General features: G+C 54.0%; 1 protein-coding gene across 3 annotated transcripts; it reads right to left on the bottom strand.

The window, feature by feature from the left end:
• Window positions 1-1,451: 1,451 nt before the first annotated feature.
• TYRO3 (TYRO3 protein tyrosine kinase) lies at window positions 1,452-20,083 on the bottom strand. 3 transcript variants are annotated; one of them, XM_061430830.1, is made up of 19 exons: window positions 19,985-20,083; window positions 16,584-16,767; window positions 16,250-16,350; window positions 15,505-15,675; window positions 13,945-14,031; window positions 13,074-13,189; window positions 10,503-10,680; window positions 9,672-9,817; window positions 8,993-9,137; window positions 8,478-8,607; window positions 8,295-8,395; window positions 7,917-8,012; window positions 7,505-7,585; window positions 7,004-7,096; window positions 6,466-6,587; window positions 5,949-6,058; window positions 5,614-5,773; window positions 5,299-5,435; window positions 1,452-2,917 (listed from the first exon to the last, which is right to left on the bottom strand). In XM_061430830.1, the coding sequence occupies exons 1-19, from the start codon at window positions 19,989-19,991 to the stop codon at window positions 2,527-2,529; spliced, it is 2,556 nt and encodes an 851-aa protein (XP_061286814.1). In that variant the 5' UTR covers window positions 19,992-20,083; the 3' UTR covers window positions 1,452-2,526. The 3 variants fall into 3 exon arrangements, with proteins under 3 accessions (XP_061286814.1, XP_061286813.1, XP_061286815.1); XM_061430829.1 differs by lacking the exon at window positions 19,985-20,083 and adding an exon at window positions 18,541-18,879; XM_061430831.1 differs by lacking the exon at window positions 19,985-20,083 and adding an exon at window positions 17,750-18,386.
• Between the last annotated feature and the right edge of the window lie 86 nt (window positions 20,084-20,169).

The following is a 20,169-nucleotide window of genomic DNA, read 5'->3' as shown; positions in this document are numbered from 1 at the left end:
TACGGAGTCTTAACCACTGGACCACCAGAAGTCCCCTGTCCTGTGCATTTTTAAAGGTACCTACTATTGACAAGCAGTCACCCAAAAGATGACATGATTGCAATGCAACTTCTAGACACTCTCTGGTGTGGTAGGAGAATTGCACAGGCTCTGCTCTCTGATATAGTAGGCTTAAAGTCTGGATCAACCATTTGTTAGTTACATAACCTTAGACAAGTTACTTATTCTGCATTTCTGTCCTTTTGAAGGATAATTATAGTCCCATTTTATAGGCATATTCCCTGTATTAAGTGAGATAATATACATGAAGCACCAGGCACTATACCTGACACATAACAGGAGTCCATTAATAGTAGACAATTATTTAGATGTAAAGATCTCCCAAGGTGTAAAGGCCATGGCGTCATAGAGTCAGACAGAACTGAGCGACTGAACTGAACTGAAAGGTCTCCCAGTCAGTAATTCCCAAACACTACCTCACAGATAATCATTATCTGCTGCTGCTGCTAATTTGCTTCAGTCGTGTCCGACTCTGTGGGATCCCATAGACGGCAGCCCACCAGGCTCCGCTGACCACAGGATTCTTTAGGCAAGAATACTGGAGGGGGTTGCCATTTCCTTCTCCAAATCATTACCTGCAGTTAAAGCTAATCACAAGCAGGAAAGATTCTGAAAGCCTGAAAGTTACTTCGGGTCTCATGATCCACGTGGGAACGAGAATCTGGAGTTCCAGTAACAGGTTTTTCAGGATATTTGCTTTCAAAAAGTATCCGCCCCATTCCACTGCCCTCAGCCAGCCGTGCAATACCTGCGTCCCTCCCAGTCTTCCCACACCCCTCAACAAAGAGAGCGGCCATTTCTCACGCCTCCTGTGGCTCATTCCCATTAGCTTGCTCTAAAAGCTTCTGCAGTTTTCAGGTGGAAATACTTGAAAGCAAACTTCATGCTCTTATTTCTAATCCCCAAGAGGCTCACCATTCTCTGTGCCCACTTTTCACACTTCCTGGGTCCAGGCGACATTGTGAAGGTGAGCGCTGTCTCCACACCCAACAGAGTCTGATAGAGGGTTAGGAGGCAGCCAAACAGTCTCTTTGTCTCTCTTCCAAGATAAAGCACTTTTTCAAAACATTTGCATTTTCAAAAGGTCAATGGTAGTAGGATTATAGGTATTTGGCATTTTTAAAATGACTTTCTGCATTTTCCTAATTATCTCTAACTATGTATTATCTTTACTATAAGATTCTTTGGGACTGTCTGTAATTACAAAAGCATTTTGTGCTCAATGCAGAAAACTTGGGAAACATAAAGGAAAAAGAAAATCCCCTTAATGACATCATGTAAAGATAACAGCTGTTAATATTTTAGCATATGTCTTTTCAGACTTTTCTCTCTGCAGGGATGCTTCATTTTTGTGATCTGGAAAGAAAAGTAAACATTTAAGAGACAAAGCCTTGAGTCTTTAGTCTTCAATTTATTTCTGTTTTTAAACAGCATCTAACGGCTTGGAAAAGTCCCTAACAGCAAGGGCCTGCCCCATGCACTCCCAGAGGCTCCCCTAGTCAGGGCTGGGGTGTAGGCTCCAGTTACTCCCCTTCAGCCACACCAGTCACCAGGCCTATTTTCTCTCCATCTCTGGAGACATGGAACAGAAGAGGGTCTCCAGTTAGAGGCAAAGTTGGAACTAAGGGATGCTGCATGGAAGGACTGGGCTGAAACACAGCTGCCTTTGTTAGTCTTGGGATATTTTGGGATATGGTAGCATGCTCAGACAGGAGGGCGTGAAGAGGGGCTCCTGGACTCCTCTCTGGCCTCATTCATTCCTGGGCACAGCATCCCTTCCTCTTGCCCAGCTCCTCAGTGCACTGCCTTTAAAAGCTGGGCAAAGGATGGCCCATGTCATTCAGCATTCCTGGCCGTGATCTGCTCAGCTGCTCTTTACTCCTGACCTAGACAGGATGGGTAACCGGGAAGGTGACAACGATTCAGACCTGAGTGTCCCACTACCTCACGCTACAGGGGCTTGGGACCCGACTGTACCAATCCCTTACCAATTCTCACCTAAAGGGGAATAATACAAGGGCATCTCTTTGTGAGGAGGGGCAAACCTAGGTATTTAAACCCCAAGCACAGACACAGATGAGCCCTCAGGACAGAGACGCCTCAATGCATGCACTGAAGCCGCAGGGCCGCTCAGCTGGGAGAGTAGGGGCCCCAACTTCTCTCCACACCCATGGTAACCATGGAAACATAACCACCCCCCTCTGCCAGCTGCCTGCATTTAGACAACCAGGCCTGGCCCACCTCCACCCAGCAGAGGCCTGAACTGATGCCAGGCTGGCCACAGAGTTTTGCAGGAAGAACTGGGATTGGGTGATTGGTCAGTCCAGGCTTCCAGCACAGCTCAGGAGGGCTACCACAGGAGCCTCCACGCCTTGCCGCCTGGGCTGGGGTCAGACGGGGCTTAGTCAGCCAGCACAGCGGCCGGCAGAGCCAGCCACGTGGCCCCGGATGCCCTTGGCTTGTGGGCTAACAGCTACTGTGGGGCAGTAGCCCTTGCTGCAGCAGCAGCAGCCTCTGAGACTCACTGACGGGGCTCTCTGGCTGCTGCTCCCCATGCCCAGGCTGCTCAGTCAGCTCCCCGGGGCTGAGGATGTACCGATAGTCACTGGGGGTGCCCCCCACGGCCCCCAGGCCACTGCCATCCCCCGCCCCGCTGCTGGCCTGGTCCCTGCCAGGCAGCTCCAGGTCGCCTCCCTCAGTAGGCTCCTGGGCCCCCTCAAGGTTGATGTACAAGGGGTCCTGGCTGGCGGACAGTACAGACAGGCGGCCCAGGACTGTCTCCAACTCCATTCGCAGACAAGTGAAGCTCGGGCGCTGCTTGGGGTCGGCGCTCCAGCACTGGTACATGAGCTCATACCTGGGACAGAGAAAAGGGTGAGGGGAGGGAGTGAGGAGCCAGAGAAAGGGGAAGAAGGGTCCTCCTCTCAAAAGCAGAGGCCCCTTTATTATATGAAACCACAATTTAAAAAGATGTGATTGTGGAAGTTCCCTGGTGGCCTAGTGGTTAGGATTCTGGCTTTCGCTACTGTGGCCCAGATTCAATCCCTGGTCAAGGAACTGAGATCCTGCAAGCCACATGGCAAGGTCAAATATATATAAATCAAACACTGTGTGTCTGGCACTGTTTACTGGCACTATGGGTTTACTGTGTGTCTGGCACTATTTTAAGTATTTTATATTTATTACTAATTCTCACAATATTATGAAATAAGTGATTCCTACCCTACCAATGTTCAAAAAAAGGCACAGAGAGATTAAGAACATTGACTAAGGTCACACAGGTAGAAAGTGACGAAACCAGGTGGGTAGGGTCTGGAGTCCCTCTTCTGCTGTTTTGGGAGGGGGTGGTAGGAGTGTTTTTGTCCTGTGAAACATACCCAGGAGTCAGGGTTATTTGGAGGGGAGTGAGATTTGAGCATTCACCCTTTGTCCTAAATCCTCATCCATTCAGGGGGTCTTAAATCCTCATTATTCATGGACACCTTTGAGAATCAGAAAAGCTTCCAGCCCCTTCCCTGGCAGCAACATTTTTTATGTACAACTTTAAGAGCTTTATAGATTCCCTGAGGTCTTATTCCTATTCCCAGGGAATGCCTCATGCTGAAGGAAAAAAAAATTTTAACAGGAAGGGGCTGAGACCAGATCTAGTAAGAGCAAATGCCTGACTTTCTTGCCTGTGCCCACAATAAAAGCCCCAAACACTCCCCACATACCAGGCCTCCTGACAGGGGCCTCCAATGATGGGGGAAAATCATGCCAGACACTGAATAGGTCGTGGGAATGGTCCAGGCCATGGCTATGTGGCTGGGCTGGGCTATACTGTCAAGGCCGTGCCAGGAGCCAACTGGCGCCTGTCCACGGGCTGCCTGGTGGGAGGCCAGCTCCTGCCCACCCCCTACTAACAACACTACCTTCAGTCCTGAATGACACTAAGCCAGGGCCTGGTCCCCACTGCCCAGCAGAGCCTCTGTGGCTTCAGACGCCCAAGCAGGCTGCAGCCACTGGGAGACCAGAGTTTTCTGACCCCTGAGCTCTGCTGAGGGGGAAGCCCTGGTTTGTGCACTCAGATTTCCCTCTCTCCCACAGTCCAGCCTCAGGGTCCTTCAAAGCCCCTACCCTAGAGGAAAGAGGATCCCACCACTCAGGCTGAGTCTTCCTCTGCCTGTCTCCATTCTTGGACCTCTGGAGGTCCAACCCCAGAGCAGGAAATAGGTTTGTAGCCTCCCATCCCCTAGTACTAGTGCAAAGGTCCTCTGGGGGCCCAGGGAATCTCTGGCTTGCATGGCATGAGAGAATAATACTAGAATAGACAAGTCATAGTGGGGGTCATGTTTAATAAGCACATTCTGAAATCACATAGATCTAGGTTCAAGTCTCAACTTATTCACTTAATAGCTGTGTGACATGGGTCGTGTTACCTAACCTCTTTAATCCTAATTCCTCATCTACAAAATGGGGATAATAATAGTCTTTTCCTCATAGGGTTAGAGGAGGATTACCTGAAAGAATGCCTGTGAAGTAGCCAGTTGATGTTAGCGATACTGTGTTCTAGTCACAAGGGGTTCATGACTCTCCACCGAGTAGCAAGTGTATCACCATCCCGCCCCACTCCCAAGGGCTCCAGGCTTCCAGAAAGCAGGGAAGACAGTGCCCTTCTCCCCGGGATTGCAGTCTGTTATCTTAGGTCTCTTCTCCCCGGGGATTGCAGTCTGTTATCTTAGGTCTCTTCACTCCCCCAGAGCAGAGGCCCAGATAAGAAAGGAGCCCAGCCTCCCGCCCCCAGCGCCCCCTCCCTGTCAAGCAAGGAATGCGATGGAGCAGCAGTTTTTCCCAGCCCCCAAGGAGCACTCCCGGAGGGGGAGGGAGCGCTCAGCTTTGGAGGAGGAGTCCGAGTGGAGAACGCTAACAGGGGAACCTGCACGCACTGTTGCCCAACCCTGGACCTTCTGCCCCTGGGGGGGATTCCTGGTTCTCCCCGGAATCTGGAGAAAATGAGCAATCAGTAAAGGCTGCAGGAAGAACTATAGGATGATAAAGGAGCAGAGAAAGAAAACAGGAGTCGTAGACGAAAAAGAAAGTTCGGGGTAGAAGTCAGACTTGCCTCTAACGACAAGGGTATTTCCACAAAAGTTCAGCTGAGGATCGCAGCCTCCGCCAGGACAGCAGGTGTGGTGGTAGCCAGCAGCCGAAACCCCAAACACCTGTCCCCTCCCAGAACGCCCTCCCTGGGGCACTCACACGTCCTCCATACACTCCGGAGGCTGTTTCAGGCGGTTACCGCCGATGAGGTAGTTGTAAATCTCCGCGTTCTCGATGCCAGCGTACGGCGTCTGCCCACGGGTCACGATCTCCCACATGGTCACCCCGAAGGCCCACTGGGACAGAACGAGGTTGGGGGCAGGGGTCACTAGGCCTCCTAGGCCAAGCAGTCTCCAAGCAAGCACACCTTGGGGCTCAGGGGCCTCAGGCTGGGGGCCGAGTGGGCTGGGCCCTCGGAGAGGCTCCAGGTCCACCCACACGCTAACCACAGTACTGCCGCCGCCACCTGCTCACCACGTCACTGTGCACAGTGTACAGGTTGTCAGCCAGGCTCTCCAGTGCCAGCCACTTGACAGGCAGTTTGGAGGCACAGCCCTGACGGTAGTAGTCCCCACTATAGATCTTCCGGGAGAGTCCGAAGTCAGCCACGCACACCGTCATGTCTTCTGCCAGCCTGGGAGGGGTTGGAGGATGGGGTCAGCCTTCCACCAGGCCGCAGCCTTACTAAATCCAGGGTGTCTCTGTCCCCAGGCCATCTCCTCACAGAGCAGATACTGTCCCAGGCGGGGGCTAGTTCTTCCTGGTACTGCTTCCTGCCTCCCACCCGAATCCTCCCAGAATTCACATACATGCAGTTCCGAGCAGCCAGGTCTCGGTGGATAAAGTTCCGGGAGCTCAGATACTCCATGCCACAGGCAATGTCCACCATGAACCGGACCAGGGTCTGCAGCGGCAGGTTCTGGTGGGCAGAGAGGACAGCAAGCTCAGGACAGACCTAGCCAGGGCAGGAGGAACGGGATTCCCTGACCAGGAAACATAACAACTGTCCTCAGAATGGCTGAAAGGAAGCGGGTGGAGGGGCTTCCCAGAGCAAGGAAGCTTTGGCAAACCTGAGGGAGAGCACCCAAAAGTCAAGACTGTCCCAATCTGGGGCCCCACAGGGCTCCTCTCTCAGGAAGGGGCCTGGCTAAGCCTCAATTCCCAGTGGGGACTTGTGAGGGAGAAGGAAGCCTGTTAGCAATAAAGGTCAGACTTAGAGACCACCTTCTCCCAGCCTACTCAAATGGCCCTGCCCACCAAGCCAACCTCTCTCCCAGGGTTTCTGTGCTTTTCCAACTCCTGGCCACTCCCACCCCAGGCACTCACAAAGGGGTTCTCGCCAATCCGGGAGGAGAGCAGGAAGGCGTGCAGGTCCCCATGCTTCATGAAAGGCAGGATGACCATGGGGATGGGGAGACGGCCTTTGGCCCTGCTCCGGAGGCTCACCCCTGGGGACAAGGGAGAGTCAGCGGGGCACATAAATGTCAAGGGACAGTCCAAGCATCGGCCTGGGTCCCTACCTGCTGGTCCTACCTCTAGCCCTGGCTCTGCTACCTCTTTCCCCATAAGTTCCACACTGGCCTGGTGACTCCCCAGGAGTCATTCTGGCTGCCCCTGAATCTCTGGAGCAACTTCTCTGTCTCCTCTTCCTCTGTTCACACAAGCAGTCTTCACCTACAGGGTCTACAAACTGAGCTCCTTACCTGGAGCCTGATCAGATTTCAGCCACGCCCCTCCTTGCTATTTTGGTGTCTGCTTACTCACCAGGCAAGTCTGAGCTTCTCCCCACAGGCTGCCCTAGCACTTTGGGGGAGCACAGTTTTAGCCTCATTTTACATTTACCTCCCCCCAAGAAGGGACTCACCAACAAGCTTGGCCACGTGTGGGTGGTCAAACTCCTTCATGCAAGCCGCTTCCCTGAGGAACTCTTCAATGTCGCTCGAGGCAATGATGTCAGCTGGGGGAAAAGGAGGGAGGGAAGGAGGGAGACGTGACCACCGTGGGCGCGGGGAAACAGTCTGGTCATGAGCAGGAGGAAACCCCACAGGCTGGCCTGTCCAACATCTCCACTCACTCATGCCTTCTCTTTGGTTTGGACAGCCAAACCACTCAAGCAACCACAGCTTTAGTCACCCCAAGTGAAATCAGAGGATAGTCACTGCTGAGGCAGAGGACAGAGGCTGGGGCACCAAGGAGTGTGGGTTTATGCCTGTGAATTATTCACGTGGCAGAGAAAGCATCCCAGTTACTGCTGACTAACACATCTTGGAAAGTCTAGGGGCCCAGCAGAGCCTGCTTCAGAATCAGCCCCCTTTCACCTCCCAAGTGACACCCTCATTCCACTATAGTGATATTCTCCACTCACCTTTCAGCATCTTTACAGCCACTTTCACAAAGGAGCCGTCCTCCTGCTTCAATTGGGCCTCCCGCACTGAACCAAACTCTCCTAGGAACCGATCCAAACAATGGTGAGTCCCCTTGACCTCCTGCCCACCCCCCACCTCCCCAGTGACCCTTCATAGGGACACAGTATCACTTTCTGGGGCCACTGAAGGAGGCTCCCTCATTCATAGCAAAACAAAGTAAGCTAGGAGTGATGACACCTCAGCCTTTCTCGACCCCAGCCTCCATTCCCCTAAATGTCCAGCAGCCAGGAGTTTATGAGCATATCCTGTTCATAGGAGCTGACCTACATCCACAGCCCCAGAGTGACATGGAAGCTAGCAGACACACCTAGCCCTGGCAGCTCAGGCCAGTCCCTGCTCAGCCCCACACACCTTTGCCTAACATCCGGCCCAGGGTGAACTGCTGCTCCGGGATCAGCACGTCTTCCAGCTTGTCCTTCAGCTCGTCGCTGATGCCCAAGCTGTCCACTGCGGGGAGGAGGCCATAAGAAAGGGAGCGACCTCTCTGGTCCTGATCCAAAACTCAGTCTGCCTCCTCCACCCCAGACGCCACCCTCAAAGCAGAGATGAGCTTTATTTAGCTCCCCCACAGCTGGGCCAGAGACCTCAGGATAGGTCTACGTGTTTTTTCCATGGTATGCCTAGGACTCAGCAAGGTTCAAACCTATTGGTCAAATCAGTAAGAGAAAGGCAGGTGCAGGTTCAAGACAGCCCATCCCTTCCTCGTAGGACTCCCCACCACTCACTCACGTGTGGCCTCGATGCGCTCAGGCCTTTCCCGATTGAAGGACCGTGCTGCCCGGAAGTGAACAGCTGGCTCCCCCCGGGCCATGACGCTGTCAAAGGCTTGCCTAAAAGGAGACCCAGGACTTGGAGTCAGCTCCACGGTCTTCAGTCAGTGCCTGCTTTTCTCTCCATGTCCCCAGCCCTTACCCAAACCGTGTCTCCTTCCTCCTCTTTCGAAGCAGGATGAGGGCCAGGGCAGCAGCCGTCACCAGGGCTGTCAGCACACCCAGGACCACAGGCACCCAGGATGTGCGGCTGTGGGGAGCACCCTGCTGGCCTGTGGGAGACAGGGGCAGTAGCACGAGCTGGGCTGACACCACGCAGGCCCTTTAGAATCTGTAAATGAGGGTCACTGAGCCTGACCCAACGGCTCCTCTCAGTCAGTAAGGGAGCAGAGTGGAAAGAGGCTCCAAAGGGAGACCCAAGAGTTCCTACTCTGTCAGCCACAGGCCCTGGCTATTGGGACCTACAGTGTGACCAGGCATTTCTGTGCTAGCTTGCATGGCATGGGGATGAAGGATGAGATACAACCCTGGCCTCAAGTGCTTGACTCTTGAGTCTTCGGGCCTCGTAGGAGGGGAGGTGCTGCCAATCTCCTCCCATCAGTCCAGGTTGCCCTGGAAAGCCTCAATCCCGTGGCCCCTTCCCCTTATAGGCCTTACCTGCATGGTCATGAGAAGAGACCACCAGTGGCTGACTCCAGGGCCCACAGCCAACTGCATTGGCGACACACACACGCACGGTCAGGTCCTTCTGGGGATCCCAGCCCGTTAGGTTGGCCCTGGTCCCCTCCACTGTCAGCTCACCCTGCAGCCAGGAAAAGCCCCCATCCCACACTGAGCCTGAGGAAAAAGGCTCCAGCTGGGTGGGGTCTGAAGGCAGAAAAAGATCTCACTAGGATCATGGGCGGCTAGGAACACTGTGGGTTCAGGGGATGCAGGGACGCAACCTGCTGGGAGTCATCACATTCCTGCTGCAGGCTGCAGAGGCCTCTCCTGAACACAAACAAGGCTCAGTCTGAGAAAGCAGGGGTGGGGGATGGGAGGGAACTGAGGGGTGGAAGAGGATAAGAAGGCCTTATCTGTGTCCTCCCCTGGTTTGTGCAGGAATGTACTTCCTGCTTGACTTTCAAAGTGGACACTGGAAGCAGTCTTAACAGAAGATGGACTCCAATGAACAATGCAGCCTGCAGAGGAGGGCAGCACGGCGTAGACTCCCAGGGGTGGTGGAAGGCCCACCACGGCCCCCAGGCTCACCAAGGACCACTAACCTGAATCTTGAAGGGCCTCGGAGCCCTGATGGCTGACTCTAGTGCACTTGGAGAGTGGAAGTTTCCCTTACCTGGGTACCGTTGTCTTGAGCCCAGGACATTTTATAGGGTCCCAGGGGGCCTTCTGAAGGGCCCTCAGGGATCACTTCTTCCCACTCCAGGATGAGGCCAGAGTCTGTGCGGATGGCACGGAGGTTCTTGGGAGCGCTGGCTGGGGCTGTTCCCAAAGAGAGAAGCTTGCTAAGAGCCCTGCTCTGCCTGTGCACCATCACTAGCCCATGTGGGCCTTCGGAACCGGCTCCGTAGAACTAAACTGCTCCAAGAGCAACAGGTGGGGGAACAGTTTGTCTGCCATTGCTGACTGCTGTCACCCGCTGTCCTGGGGAGTAAGGGCGAGCAATGGCAAGGCCCGGACCATCCCAGCAAGGCAGGGTATTGTTCTTCATCCCCTTGGTTGCTCCTCAGTGGCATCCTTCACTCTCCTCTCCTCACAGCCCTGCAGCCTCCTTCCAATTGCTAGGAACTCCATGCACGTTTGTGCTATAGGGTCACTGCGCCCTCTCTGCAGGGATTTCCCCCCAAATATGGGTCCTTCCTTCTCATTCAGACCTCAGATCTCTGTACCAGGTATTCCTGGAGCCCCCTAGGGCACTCTTTACCACCGTACTATCCAATCTTTTCTGCTTGTCTGTTCCACCCACTAGAACTAGAGCTGCTGGATGGGGGCTGGATTTATCCAGTTCACAGGTAAGCAGCAGGCACTCAGTGAAGTGCTGGCTGACTGAGGTATGATCCCCACTCTCAGGTAACCTTCTTTCAATCAACTCCATTCAGAACTGGAGCTGACACTGCCCCGCCCCTGCTCATCCCTGCCCAGGTACTCTGCTCTGTAAGTCCTTTACCTAGACCCTTCGTCCGAAAGGGCACCCAGTCAGCATATGGAGAGGGCCCCAAGGCATTGGCACAGCGAACCCTGAGGCTGTAGTTGGTGGCGGGTGTCAGGTCCCGAAGCAGGCAGGTAAAAGGTGGCACAGGGACCATGACAGCCAGAACCTCCCAGTCTCCTGGGGCCTGAGTCACCTACAGAATAGCAGAAAATCAATGAGGTAAGGGAGGGAGGTTTCTTAGGCATGTGAGATGGGATGGAAGGTAGGATAGGTATGGATATGACTGGGGGCTTTAACCTATGCCTCTTCAAGTCCATCAGTGGAGTAACCAAGACATGAAAACAACCTAATGTCCACCAACAGATGGATGGATAAAGAAGATGTGGTATGTGTATATATACATTCATACATATATACCCAATGGAATATTACTCAGCCATAAAAATGAAATAATGCCATCTGCAGCAACATGGATGGACCTAGAGATTATCACACTAAGCAAAACAAGTCAGAAAGAGAAAGACAAACACCATATGATGTCACTTACATGTAGAATGTAAAATACAACAAAAATGAATATATATATGAAGCAGAAGCAGACTCACAGACATAAGGAACCGACTTGTGGTTGCCAAGGCGGGGGGTGGGGGAGAGGGAAGGATGGGGAGTTGGGGATTAGCAGATGCAAATTAGTATACATAGGATGGGTAAACAACAAGGGCCTACTGTATAGCACAAGGAACTATATTCAATGTCCTGTGATAAATCGTAGCGGAAAATAAAGAACATATATATCTATAACTGAATCACTCTGCTGTACTGCAGAAATTAACACTGTAAATCAACTATACTTCAATTAAAAAAAAAAAAAAACTATCAGCAGACATTTGCAACCCATCCCCTCCCATCCTCCCCCACTGCACATTCCACACCTCTACGTCTTTGCAAATTCTGTTCCCTTTGCTGGAAATGACCTGCTCTTCCTATGAAGAATGGAGTCCAACTCATCCTTCAAGATTCAGTGCAAATATCACTTTCTCTGTGAAACACTTTCTCAAATACTCAGTAAAATTGATGCCCCTTTGTGCTTGATGCATAATTATGTTACAGTGGATACCACTCTTTGTATTCATTTGGCAAAAAAGTTTGTTTACATTTCCATAAGTTGTTACAGAAGAACCCAGACTTTTTGGCCAACCCAGTAACTGTTTAAATGCCAGCCCAGGGACTTCCCTGGCGGTCCAGTGGTTAAGACTTTGCCTTCCAATGCAGGGGGTGCAGTTCAATCCCTGGTTAGGGAGCCAAGATACCACATGCCTTGCAGCCAAAAAACAAAACATAAAGCAGAAGCAATGTTGTAACAAATTCAAAAAAGACTTAAAAAAAAATAAAAAATAAAAATAAATGCCAGCCCAGAGTCTCAGAGCTTCTCAAGGGCAAAGTGCCTAGGAGCTTAGGGATACCGTGAACCAGGTCTGCACCTTACACTTTGGGAACCCAGGGCAAGAGTACAAATGGGGAGATCCAGTGTACCATACGACTAAACATTATGATTTTATATGATTTTAAATGTTAAAAATCAGCTAACAGCTATTAAGTAAAATAGTTTCTATCTTAATATACTGACAAACAAAGCTACAAAACAACCCGGAAGATCAGGTTTGCATTTTTCTACAATTCTCTGAATCCTTGGAGTTCCAAGCCTGAATGAGACAGCACGAGAAGAGCCAGCCTCCAGGCAAGGGTCTGCACCGTGAGGGACATCATGTGCATGGGTGTGGACAGTGGCCTCCATACCCATTCCCCCTCAGATGGCTATCCTTGGGGCTTAGGGGTGCATGTACCTAGTGTGATCCATCCTTGAGGGGATGGAGCAGGGAGGAGCCCCATATCAGCCCCAGAAACAGACAGATTTAAGAGGAGGGGGTGTCCTGGTGAGCTGGACGGGTATATTCCCTTGGCCCTATATATTCCCTGCCCAGGGGCAAGAGGTGCCACCAAAGGAGGGCCAGAGTGGGGTCCTCTAAAGGGGGACCCTTTGCTGGGCCTTTGCTGCCCAGGAGGGCCCTTTGCTGCCCAGGAGAACTGCCTAGAACTGTTTCAAAGGTTCCCTTTAAATAACTTCGGAGTGAACAGACAAAAACGAACGAGCTGGCATTGCCTCATTTTTAGATCACCTTACTTGGCCCTCCCACTCTCTAATGTGCAGGACCTCTTCTGGGCCCCTGTCCTCTGAGGCCTGAGTTGTGTGGAGCTTGAGAGTACAGGCATCAAATAAATCAAAGCTTTGGGGTTTTGCCCACATAAGTAAAACTCTTCCAGGGTATCCCCAGTCTGATCTACCGATCCGTTTTCTAGCCTGAAGAATGCACAGGTTGAACTGATCTGCCATCACTTGTTTGCTAGAGCACCCTATGATAAGGGGCAATGGCCAGGGCTGTTCCTGGTAAGGGAATGACACCTGAATAGTGGAGTCCAAGCCCCGAGGGCAAGACTAGGTAAATGTGATACCACTGTCAACAAAGTGCCACCAAGACAGCCAGAAGGAGGATGGCCAGGAGAGCCTGTCCCACTCTTTCAGCCTACCTGAACTGTACAGGATTGGATCAGGGCTCGGCCGTCAGCCCCTGGCATCCAGGCCACGCTAACGTTGCTGCTGGAGAGCTTCGTCACTGTGATGTTGAAGGGGGCTGCGGGCAGTGCTGCAGATGGGGACTTAGAGTCAGTGCCCAAGAAGGATAGAGAAAGGGAGAGAGTATGGGAGTCGAGCCATGAGTCCCTCCCTAGGGCTCCCCCACCAAAATGATGGCCACTCAGCACTCCCAGGACCACAGTAATACAGAAGCCAAGCAACCAGCAGCAGATAGCTGCTCATACCTGGGAGAGGGCCTAGGCTGTGGAGATAGGTCGCTTCTCCCTGAATCAAGAGCCCTGTCTAATCAAGGAATAGGATAAGACCGTGGATGGGTGGGAGACACAGTATCTCGGCCTTGGGAGATACCAGTGAGAGGCAACTGGCCCTGCAGCCACAGCCCATTCCTGAGCATACATCAGCTCGCTCTCTCCCTCTGTACCCCTCCCACTGTACACAGCAGCCCTCTGGGCCTCTACCATCCTGCTAGGCTGTTTCCCCCACCCCTATTCCCTCCACAGGGGCTGGAGAAGCAAGATTGGGCATGAGCCTTGACCGTCTCTTGCTAACTCCCTCCCCTGTTCCCTCCTAAGGACTCTGCTCTGAGATGGGAAATCTGCTGTGACGTCAGGTTTCTATTCTCATCGCAGCCGTGGCAGGGTCTCAGGTGCTCCCACTAGGAATGGAGCTATGCCAATTAACCCCTCATCCCCCAGATCCCAGCAGGACCGAGGCGAGTTGGAACACCAAACAATTCTAACTTCACCCACAGCCTGCAGAGAGGGCCTCTGCCTCACCGCCCCTCACTTCCTGGGGTCCTCCTACCTTGAAGATGAACAGTGGCAGTGCGAGAAGAGGCCAGGCCTTTTGGGTTGTGAGCTTCACAGGAGAACACAGTGCTCTGGGTCACCCCTGGGGCCAGAAAACCTTAATTAGCATGCCCTGAGCATCAACTCCCACTCAGTCTGGGATTGGGGAAGGGGGATAGCCAGGCTCTGGGTCTGATTAGCTTAATACCCTCCAGCCAAAAGAAAGGGTTAGACCATAGGGACAGCGATATAAATCCCAAGGCTGGGGCTCTGTTTTCTCATCTCCTGAATGGCAGAGTTGTGAGAACCAACTGATGTAACATATGTAAAGTGCACAGTAAAACACTTGAGAAATGTGACATGTGACACCCCCCCCACCTCTGGCATCCCATCTCTGGCAGACAGCACAAAGTTGCCTCCCTTTTCTGGTCACTCCTTTGCACATTCCAGAGAGCCCTTCTGTATTTGCTCTGTGCCAAAACATTGTTCTATTTGCAAATTCTCTGCCTTTCAGTAGTTCTCTGCTCCTGATGGCATGAGTCTTGTCTCCCCAATTATACTAATTCCTAGGGGGCTGGACCGATGGCTTCTCCTTCTTTTGTCCTAGGTCCCCCATGGTGCCTAGTACAGTGTGGTGTGTGGAGTAGGAGTTCAGTGAGTGCTTATTATCTAGCTGGCTGCCTGAGGGTCCCAACCACGCACTTCTAGAGAGAACTGAACCCGACCTCCCTTCTCATCTGCTCTAACACAGTGCCTCACGAACGGGACCTGCCCTCACTTCCAACCGATTCTGCAGTTCATCGCTTTTCAAATTCCTAAGGGACTTGGCAAATCAGTGTCCATCCCTCCCAATTTGCAGTACATGAGACCAAGCTCAGATGCCCATCTTTTTCGGCCAGTTCAAGCCTCCACCAGAAACAATAACTTTGTTTCACACATAATCGAGCCTCACAAGGGCCTGAGGTGTGTGCCTGGGGATCTTGGGGTCCATGTGGGTGTGCAGGCATGGTGGCTTTGGTTTAACTGTGTAGAGACATGGCCAGATACAGTTGTTTGGGAAAGGTCTGGAGATTTTCTGGAAAGGGCCATTAGACGAGTAGGCTCGTATATTTATCTGTGCGCTGGCTCCCCCTTCCCCCTTTTCCTCCCCGCTCCACGACTATCCCCAACTCTGCAGCCTGAGACTTGTCTTCTAGACAAGTCTGCCAGACACTCCTCCTAGCTCTGCGTGGGCTGGTTCCTGGCTCCTTCCCTTGGGAGGGGTGGGGGGGATGGGTGCCCTTGGTCCTACACATTCACCTCCCAGGGCCAGCTGTGCACAGCCTAGTCTGCTGTGAACTAGCCTGCTGTGAACAAAGGCAAGAGGCTCCAGCATCTCCTTAAGCACACACAGCAGGCTCACCACAAATCAGCCCACCCGGCCAGTCTAGCACACCTGACTAATGAGCTTAGTAATGGTGTAGGTCACGTTCTCAGGCACTCTGGACACTCACAACAGCAAGCTTAGTGACTGAAGCAGGTTTGAACTCTGCCAGCCTCACCACCCCTGCTCAAAGCCCCTCCGGAGGCTGCTCACCTGTGACATTTAAAACGGAAGGAGAGGGAGCTGGTTCCCCAACCTGCGTGCCTCCTCTCCACCAGATAATGGTAACAGGTTCTGGGGGCCCCACGGCCTCACAAAACAGTTGGAAAGGGGCATTGGGCGGCACTGCCAGGTCTTTTGGCTCCACAGTGAAAAATGGCACACCTAGGGGTAAAAGGCAGGTGGGGAGTGAGCCTTGAGAGACAGATTCTCCCTTCTCTAACAGCCCTTCTCAAAGCCAGGGAAGAGGCAGACGGTGGGGAGCTGGGGGAGGGGCAACAAGGAAGGGGAGTGGGCGGGAGCTTTAGTAGAGTTCTGCTGGCAAGCCCCAGATCCCATTCAGGGGCCTTTGTTACTTTCTTAGTCACTTTGTTTTCCTGGGCTCAACAGCTCTGGGCTCCTGCAGCTGTGGAGCCTTCCTCCCCTCCCCCAGTCCTCCCCCTCCTGGCCTGGCCACTTGGCAGAAAAGGGTCTAGCCCCAGATGGGTGCTCAAGGCTTGTTTGTCAGACAACTGGAACTCGACTGCACCCCATAGATGATGGGTCCTAGCCATCCATCCCCTTGGCTCTCAAATCCCCAGGTCTTGCATGTAGGGGCTGGGCCTGGAGTCTGGTGCAGTCGGGTCCCAGAAGGCAATGCGGCCGCCCAGATTCCACTGAGCTTCCTTGGGCATAGGTGTGGTCCTTAGCAGACAGCGCCTGCTCAGGTCAACACACCCCTGTGGCTCTGCCTCCTCACCTTCTACCGTGAGCCACACTGGCTGGGAGGTCTCGGTTTCGTCACCATCCTCCACCTGGCACCAGTACCGGCCCGCATCAGAGCGCTCCACTGACTTCAGGCTGTGGAAACAGGACACAGGGCCTCCCAGAGTCAAGGGGAGCAGCTCTGCTGGGCAGACTCAATGGGTTCAGCCTTCCCCCACTTCTGGAAGTAGCCACAGGTGGCCGAATTTAAAAAACAAAACCAAACCACAGACCTCTGGGCATCAGCATTGCCCTCAGCTCCCAAATCTCATGGCAAGAACACAACATGCCCCCAGACTGGCATCCCACACCCTCCCCCAGTCCTGCACCTGAGGAAGCCAATCCAGTGCTGCTCACTGACGGGGATGTACACCTGATCCATGCTGTGGACCACAGCCCCATCCTTCACCCACTGTATCTCAGGCTCTTCCATCCCCTCCACACTGCAGTTGAGCTTCACCGGCTGTCCCTGAGACACCGTCAGCTTCACTGGGGCCCCCATGAGCTTCAGGCCTGAGAGGTGGGAAAGAGAATGTGTCATTCTGCTTGACAGGCACCCTGCATCTGGAAATATCCCCCATCCTCTCCTAGCACCTAGTTTCTGTGTCAGAAGGCTCATTCCTAGCCAGTGGCCAAGGCAGCACAGGCAGGACAGTGTGGGAAGGAAGGTGGCCTAACCAGGGCTGCGGGAAGGAACACGACAAGCTCTCCAGGCACCATTTCTACCACTGCCAAGTTCCTCCCAGCTGTAAGGAAGTGACCGGTTCCCCATGCCTCCCTGCTGGGCAATGTTAAGTCGGGCCCAACCACCAAAAGGAAAGCAAGCCAGGCTGCAACAGTGGGGCGCCCTCATAGCCTGGGGCAGGTACTACCCTCGGAATCACTGCTGTACCCAGTCAGTGCAACAGGCAGCCAGCTCTCCACCCAAGGTGACAGCCCAGACCCTGCTCTGCTGTTGGCATCCTCCTGCACCCCCGCCTCTGGCAAATGTAAGGAGGAAGGGAAGGAGGGGGTGCTCCCCCGAAGTGGAGAACATATGGCTGCAAAACCACGTCAGATCAAACACATGGCAGCCTTCCTGGCAGCCGGCCGCTCTATTAATACCTGAACGTGTGCAGGGGCGGGTGCTAGGAAGGTAGGAGGTAGAAGGGAAGGGAGGGGCCCTGAGCCCAAGACCCCTGAGCTACTGTCACACCAACAGGGGGCCACCCTCTCAAACACTACCTCTGAACACACACACACACACACACACACACTCCTCCTGTGTGTTTTTAAGCAGTGAGGCAGAGAGGGGCAGGTGAACTATCCATATAACTGAAACCCAGTCCAGCTTCTTCCTGCCCTTTGCTGTGTGATGCTAGGCAAATTTCTGAGCTCTCTGATCCTAAGATACACACAACTCTTCGGCTCGTAAATTCCTGTCACTATTTCCCTTCCTTTTCCTCCTTTGAGATGCTGATATGGCAGCGGGGAAAGCTGTCTGAAAAGAAGGTACCTGCTTGGTGGGCTGCTGCTCTGCCCGGTGTCACTTCCTACTGCCTTCACCTTCTCAGGACCAGTCACAGGGCAAAGACGGGTAGCTTTATACCCCATACAGGACAGGCAGTCCCAGGGGTGTGTAGTGTGAACTTAGGGATCCCGGGTGCTGCAAGAAGCACTCTAGCCACAGGCAAATGCCTCAGTGGCTGTGTGGGAACACAAGGCTGAGCAAACACCAGCAACTCTGCCCCAGTCCATCATCTCCAACATGCCTGGGTTTCAGGAATCTCAGAGCAGGCAGAGGCACTCGAGTATGCCCAGGTGTTTTCTGTGACTGGGCACTGTGAAAGCCCCTGTACCAACATGATGTAGGGGTCCTGTGGGTGCTGAGTCCCAGCCCCAGTGGCTTCAGGGTGGACCTTCGCGTGTGGGGCGAGCAGACTGGGGTCCCTGGGACTGGGAGGGGTGAACAAACAACTCAGAACATCGAGGCGGGAAAAGCCAGTCCCTAACATCCCCCGCTGACCGCTCAGCTCGGAGCCCCACTCCTTTCCTTACAACCCCACTAGAAGAGCCCGGACGCGAGAAAGTTGGGGGGTGGGGATCCTGACCCGAGATCCCGGAGCGAACCCACCGCTGAGTCCCCTTCCCCAGCCCCCGAGCCTCGGCCTTCCAGCTTGGAGCCCCCCGCTCGAATCTCCGGCCCGCCCAGGCCCTGGGCTCGCCCCGCTGCAGTCGCCGGGCTCCGATCCCCGCCGCGCCCCTCCGCAGCCCCCAGCTCTCCGCCGCCCCCCGGGCAGCCCCTACCTGCGGCCGCGGGCTCGGGGAGCAGCAGAACCGCCAGACCCGCCAGCAGCAGCAGCGGCGGCGGCGGCGGCCGCGGCAGCGGCGGGAGCCCCGACCGCCCCATGCTCCGCCTCAGCGCCATCGGCGGCGACGCCGCACCATGCCGGGCCCGGCCCGCGAGCGACCAGGGAGGAGGGAAGAGAGGGAGGAGGAGGAGGAGGGCCGAGGGAGGGACGGGGGCCGGCCCGGGGGGCGGCGCTGGGGCTGGGGCTCAGAGACCCGCGCCCGCTGTGTCGCCGCGGCGGCTGTCAGCCACGCGGGGTCCCCGGGGCCGCTCCTGGGCCACCGCGCTCCTTCCACAGCCGTCGCCGCCGTCGCCGCCGCCGCTGATTCATGTTCCTCTTGGAGCCACCGCCTCCTCCCCGGCTAGCCCGCCCGCCCGCAGCCCGAGCTCGTACCGCCCCCCCGCGGAACCCCGGGCGGCTCGCTCCGAGCACCAACCTAGTAGCTGCCACCCAGCCGGGCCTCCGGCCGACCTCCACCCACAGACCTCCGCAGCCCCGGCCGGCACCCGCGGTCCCAGAGAATACCCCAGTGCAGAACCCAAGGACCTGGCTGGGTCCCCTAGATGGGCACCCCAGCCACGCCCCTCCTTTCCTTAAATACACCCCAGCATCTTTTCCAACCCAGCACTCTAGATCCTTCCCTTAAAACCTTCCTAGAAACCTCTACCATACCCCAACTTTTGTCCAGACTCCGATCACAGAACCCAGCACCCTCCTTTCAGCACAGAAAATTTCCCCTGGATACTTCCAACCATCAGGCCCTGAAATTGTGGTGACTCAGTGCTCCCCCCACAGGACCTACTAGCACACCTTCATGCCTCATTCATGAGTTTTTCACCCAAATTCCCTGTATTCATATTCCACTTTCCACCCCTTTATCTCCAAGACCTTGGGCCTTGAGTCTTGAGTTCTGAGATCTTGGTAATCCTCTGGTTTTATCCGCTGTCGCCACTGTTACACTACATAGGTTAAAGCCCAATGGCCCACATCTTTGGGGGACTGTCATTCTTCCCAGTTGCTCCCTCTGCTTCTAGCCCCCATCCCTCAGGATGTGATGTGAAAGTTGGCTATGTTCTCACAATATCCAATAAAACATTAGCTATTATTAGTAGATTACCTTGCACATAGTAGGCACTCCATAAATAGACAGATGCTTGTTAAATGAATGAACAATTGCCTCAGAGCTTGGCCTGCCCCACTACCAGTAATCTAAGGGGTAGCTGTGTCCACAGACATCCTGTCTGGCTGATAAAGAGCTGGTTCCAAATCCATTTTACCAAATGTCCCCTTCCTTTTGCCCTTGCCTGTAGGGGTCCCTGGGACCAGAACTCCAGAGGGCAAGTCCCAGAAGTACTGGGTGGGGAAGAGGGACAAGCCACTCGTTTTCCCCTCTTCCTCACCTTCCATTTCCCTGAAGCCTCATTAGATCTTTCAAAGGATTCTCCTTATGAGCAGCAGAGGCCTGCCTCTTCCTCCCCTTGGCCCCATCAATGCTTGTTTGTTTATTATACTAATGATAACAACAGCAGTTCTGGCGGCAGCCTCAGATCCAGCTGGGGGCGCCCCCAGGCGGCAGCACAGGGAA

This window comes from Bos javanicus, chromosome 10 (genome assembly GCF_032452875.1).
Source record: "Bos javanicus breed banteng chromosome 10, ARS-OSU_banteng_1.0, whole genome shotgun sequence".
Taxonomy (NCBI): Eukaryota; Metazoa; Chordata; class Mammalia; order Artiodactyla; family Bovidae; genus Bos; species Bos javanicus.
This window is presented reverse-complemented; position numbering and strand designations above follow the sequence as displayed.